The sequence below is a fragment of the Photinus pyralis genome, unplaced genomic scaffold, assembly GCF_008802855.1.
Source record: "Photinus pyralis isolate 1611_PpyrPB1 unplaced genomic scaffold, Ppyr1.3 Ppyr1.4_LG10, whole genome shotgun sequence".
NCBI lineage: Eukaryota > Metazoa > Arthropoda > Insecta > Coleoptera > Lampyridae > Photinus > Photinus pyralis.
The window spans coordinates 9531058-9535501 of record NW_022170250.1 but is presented as its reverse complement, the minus strand read 5'-3'; the positions used below and the strand labels follow the sequence as shown (position 1 = coordinate 9535501).

At 44.9% G+C, this 4444-nt stretch overlaps 1 protein-coding gene across 1 annotated transcript; it reads right to left on the bottom strand.

Annotated features, from left to right (window-relative positions):
* Positions 1-259: 259 nt before the first annotated feature.
* LOC116161561 (nose resistant to fluoxetine protein 6-like) lies at positions 260-2085 on the bottom strand. Its single transcript, XM_031474948.1, has 8 exons — positions 1866-2085; positions 1652-1818; positions 1291-1484; positions 1168-1244; positions 928-1121; positions 715-875; positions 506-668; positions 260-457 (listed from the first exon to the last, which is right to left on the bottom strand). Exons 1-8 carry the CDS (start codon positions 2083-2085, stop codon positions 260-262), a joined length of 1374 nt encoding a protein of 457 aa, XP_031330808.1.
* Positions 2086-4444: the final 2359 nt, after the last annotated feature.

Below are 4444 nucleotides of genomic sequence, written 5' to 3'. Positions count from 1 at the left end.
TACCGAACTCGCTTTCAAGTCGCTCGGAATTGACGAATTTGACAATTTAATCGGTCGGTTTGCTCGGCGCCCTTTGTTCCGGCGCCAATTTCAAGAAACAAATCTCGGATTGTGCCGAACTCGCTCGGCATTGATTTATGTGGTGCCGGCTTGAGATTCAGCAAAGAACAAATCTGGATTAGCCCCTAAAAACCTGCAGGGAAATACTCGCCTAAACTAATCGGGCGATTATTCTTCAGGCGAGTTTGTGGCCATTAACTTACACACTGTGAAACACGTGAGCAACGCGAAATTCCATTGTGAACGCAAGGGCAAACACGGATGCAATGCAGCAGGCGCCTAGAAAAGCCATCGTTACTAAACTCTTCTTCGTCCAGCGTCTCAGAAGGATCAGTAGCAAAGGTGTCAGAAGAAACAGCTGAGTATCTACAGCCATATACCAGGTGTGTGGCATGCACTAAAAGGAAGTGTTTAGATGGTGTCTTTACCTTTAGATGGCCGATACCATTGGCGGTGCAAAGTTTTGAATATACAGCATGTTGAACCACCAATTGTGAACACAAGGGTCGACTATAGTTTCATTGAATGCTGGCCATAGTGGACCTGAACCCAAATACTTGGTCACTGTCGCTACAAACAAGATTACAATAGCCATCGTGGGAGTCAACCTTAAACGCTCAAATTTAAAATTCCTCTTTCCTTCGACTTGCTCACCTCAAATATCTGTTGGCGTAGTGCGATATTACTCCGAACTTTTGCTGTTTCGCCAATTTTTGAAAATATCCATACGTAATCATCGAACCTGACAAAAAGAAGAAAATATCCATGGCAATGTCCGCTTTTATTAGAGGCATGTTTTGTATCTGTTGTACCCACTAAATTATGAGTCTGGTTACTTTCTGATTGAAAGGAAGTCAAAAAGCTCACGTGGATAGTAAAGAATTCATTTCTGTGCTTTTGGTGTAACACATAGTAATAGCGATGACCTGCAATGACTATGAACATTGCAATAGCGCGAACCCCGTGCAGGCAGGTAATTTCTCGGGGGGCGGACTTCGTGTCGAAGATCTTCTTGAGGTTTGTGTATATCGAAAATGCCGACAGAAGCGCATTTGGCGCACCTGTAAGCAGTCGTTAGTCAGTTGCTGATAGTGTTGAACGTCCTACGTTTCTCGATGAATTTGTTACGAAGGTCGTAGATTGTAGACGCGGCCATCAGCAATGGTAAACATACAAAAAAGGTCCTAAAAGGTCAATGAGTACCACCTGCTCCCTTGAGAGTAGACTTACAATCCAATGATACATCCGGTGTCCATTTCCGGCCGTTTCGCCAATGTTTGGCAGTGAGAGTCTTTAATGGTTAAGTTGATTCCAATGCCTCTGATGACATTTTGAACGTCCCCGCCTGAGCATCCTTCAGGGAGGCACGTGGGAAAGGCCAGTCTGTTCCCAATTTCGGGCACTTTGATTTCATTGCTGATGTTCTACAACAGCGGTTCTCATACTTACGTACTCGGCTCCTTTTACCTATTAACAAATTTGCCCACCCCCCACCCCCCTTGAATAGTATCAAAGGTCATAGGCAAGAGTCGATCCGCGGTGTTAAATGTACACTTTCGTAATCGAGAAGGTCATCGAAAATTCTACTCACCCGTGTTGCATTTACGTAAATTGAGCCCAAGCAATACTGTCCCGTAAAACTGGAACCTTCGGGTTCCTCGTTTAACTTCGTGACATAGAGGCACTCATCAAATGAACCCAGCTCGGCAAGATTCCCGTCCAATACTCCAGCCGGAAGCTTTCCAGTGGAGTCGTACACTAAAAAAGTAGCCGATTGCTTCGGGAGGATATCGAAGGTGACTTACCCTTTAACGCCCACTCCTCCCTCGATCGAAGGCCGACTACGTACTCGCTCAATTGTGCCGAACAGTCCCAAGATACCGCCGTAGCATTGCGCAACAGAAAAGATTCGATCGCATCGGAAATCATACGTGGCGATGAAAGTGCCTCGAAGTTATAATCAAAAACGTCCCCTTTCGTCCCCGCAACTAGGAGAATCAGGTACAACAGTTCATGGGCAGCCATCATGGCGTATTGTGCATTCGTTCTGCAGTAAAGAGACGATTATAACATGGCCTGATTAAATCCACGGTCATAAAAAAAGGCGTGGATCACTTATTGCCGTTTGTACCGATAAATTTAAGTGTAGCTTAAAATCTATTGCAACAATTGTCTTAATAATCGTTGCAATGGATTTTAAGCAACGCTTAAGCTAAGCTCCGCTTAAATTTATCGGTGCAATCTGCCATTAGTGAAGGATAATAAACTTATGGATTACAGCTTTAAACGTAAACAGCACTTTTGTCTTACCTAAAGCTCACTTTAAAATTAATTATGTATTACTGCAGATTTAAGAACCAAGACCGTTAACCCTGTTACCTTGATACTATGATGCCCGGCATCGCCGCCTCTCCCGTGATTTAGTCAACTGTCGTGGGGATGCGTCCCTGGTAGGTACTGTCAGGGGCGTTTCACCACTACTTTGTTGCCATCGCGCTGGGCCGCGACCTATGCCAAACAGTGTGATGGATTTTGTGTATGTGTGTGGGGGGGGGGCTATCTGGTTTTTACCCGACCCGAACGGGTACGGCCACAGCGTCGCCACTGGAATATCTGCCTTAGAGGGAACTCTGCTTTCTGGTGATAGCTTCTTCTGTGGGCATTCATTAGTTTCCGATATTCCCATCCTTTGGTATCGTTCCCTTCCCTGGTTTCCCCCGTGTTCTTTTTTTATTGTTGTCTTCTTCCTGCGTTACTATCTGTCCCCTGTTCCTCCCCCTCTTGGCTACTTGCGCTCATGTCTGATTCTTCCTCCACCTCCAGTATTCTTCTGCTTTCTTTCTTCATTTGATGCTTGTCTCTGCTCCACTCTTCCCATTCGAATCCCCGAGGCCCTTACCGTTTGGTCTATGTTTCCATTCCGAGGCACATAGATTCTTGGCAGCCCGTAGGATATGGTCGTTATTCCTCCTGTTTATATGTCCCCAGTATCTCATCTGCCTCATCTTCAGTCTCCTGGTGATCGTCTTTCCCTCTAGTAATTCCCTTATCTGGGCTATGGCAATCTTCTTTCCTTTTTTGGATTGGGTGTTGCTTCTGCCGACCATTTCCATGTATACCTCGCTGGTTTGGACGAAGTCCTCAATGCCTTCTAACTTATCCGCGATTACGAGTAGGTCGTCCGCGTACGCCAGTAGTGTCGGTAGTTGTAATTGGTCGCTTGTGCTGAAGTTCCTCACCAGACCACCATCCTTTGTTTGTTCTAAAGCGTGCTATCGCGAAAAACCTTGGGGAAAGCGGACATCCTTGCTCGATTCCACTGGTTTTCTTTTGGCGCGCGGTTTTCTTCCCAAACCATTGTATACAAGTATACTCCCTTAGGCACGCGTTTAGGAACTTGGGCAGTCCCAGCATCGCCAGGGAGGTGACTATTGCTTCATGCTTCACTTTGTCAAAGGCCTTACCCAGATCTATTGCTAGAAGCCATTATTTGGTTCCAGCTCACCATTGTTCGTCTAGGATCCTCCTGGTCGTGAATATATGGTCATCGAGTGCTCCTTTTATAAATGAATTAATGTACTCCGCGAACTCGGCGAATTCCTTGATTGCTCAAAGGCTCTGTTTTTCTTCTCCTTAGCTCTTTCTTTGTTTCAGGTCAGGTGAAATTGTGCTAATAATGTCAGAATGGCTATTACTTCGACTCATTTGAGTCGGAAAATATTGTAGTGAATATTCTAAAAATCCAGATAGACATCGATGGAAACGAAAGCAAATGTGACGCGTTTTTACCGAGAAATGCGATAAGTCGAGTTGTTCGAGAACGTTTTAGCGAATTGAATCGCTTGTAGTGGTTAGTTCTAACATCGGTTCCGAAGTGTAATTTCAGTTGGCGCTCGTGTCGTTTATAACATTCCGAGTGATAAATAATAATTCACTCTTCCTCTCACTTCCTCTTTACTAACTTAACCACATTTTGCCATGCGTTGCTCTAACAAGTTGACTTGGGGAAATTTGCTGTTTTGCACGTATAACCCTATATGAGACAAATTTCCGTCCAATATTCTTGCAGGTCGTACATTAAAAAGGTAGCCGATCTTCGTGGGAGTGCCTCAAAGGTGTACTGATTAGCACCCCCTCCCTCAGATTAGAAGACCGGGTGTTCAATTGAACCAAAAAGTTCCAGGATACCGCCGTTTTGTTGCGTAACAGACAAAACATGGCAAAGTGGTAATTGTAAAGGTGGGAATAGACCAAGCAAACATTGTTGTGCAACAGTTGAACACACAAGTGAGTGAGTTATTCAACTTTTGCACAACAATGTTTGCTTGGTCTATTCCCACCTTAAAGATTCCCTTCCATCTCTGCAACTAGGCAGACCAAGCCC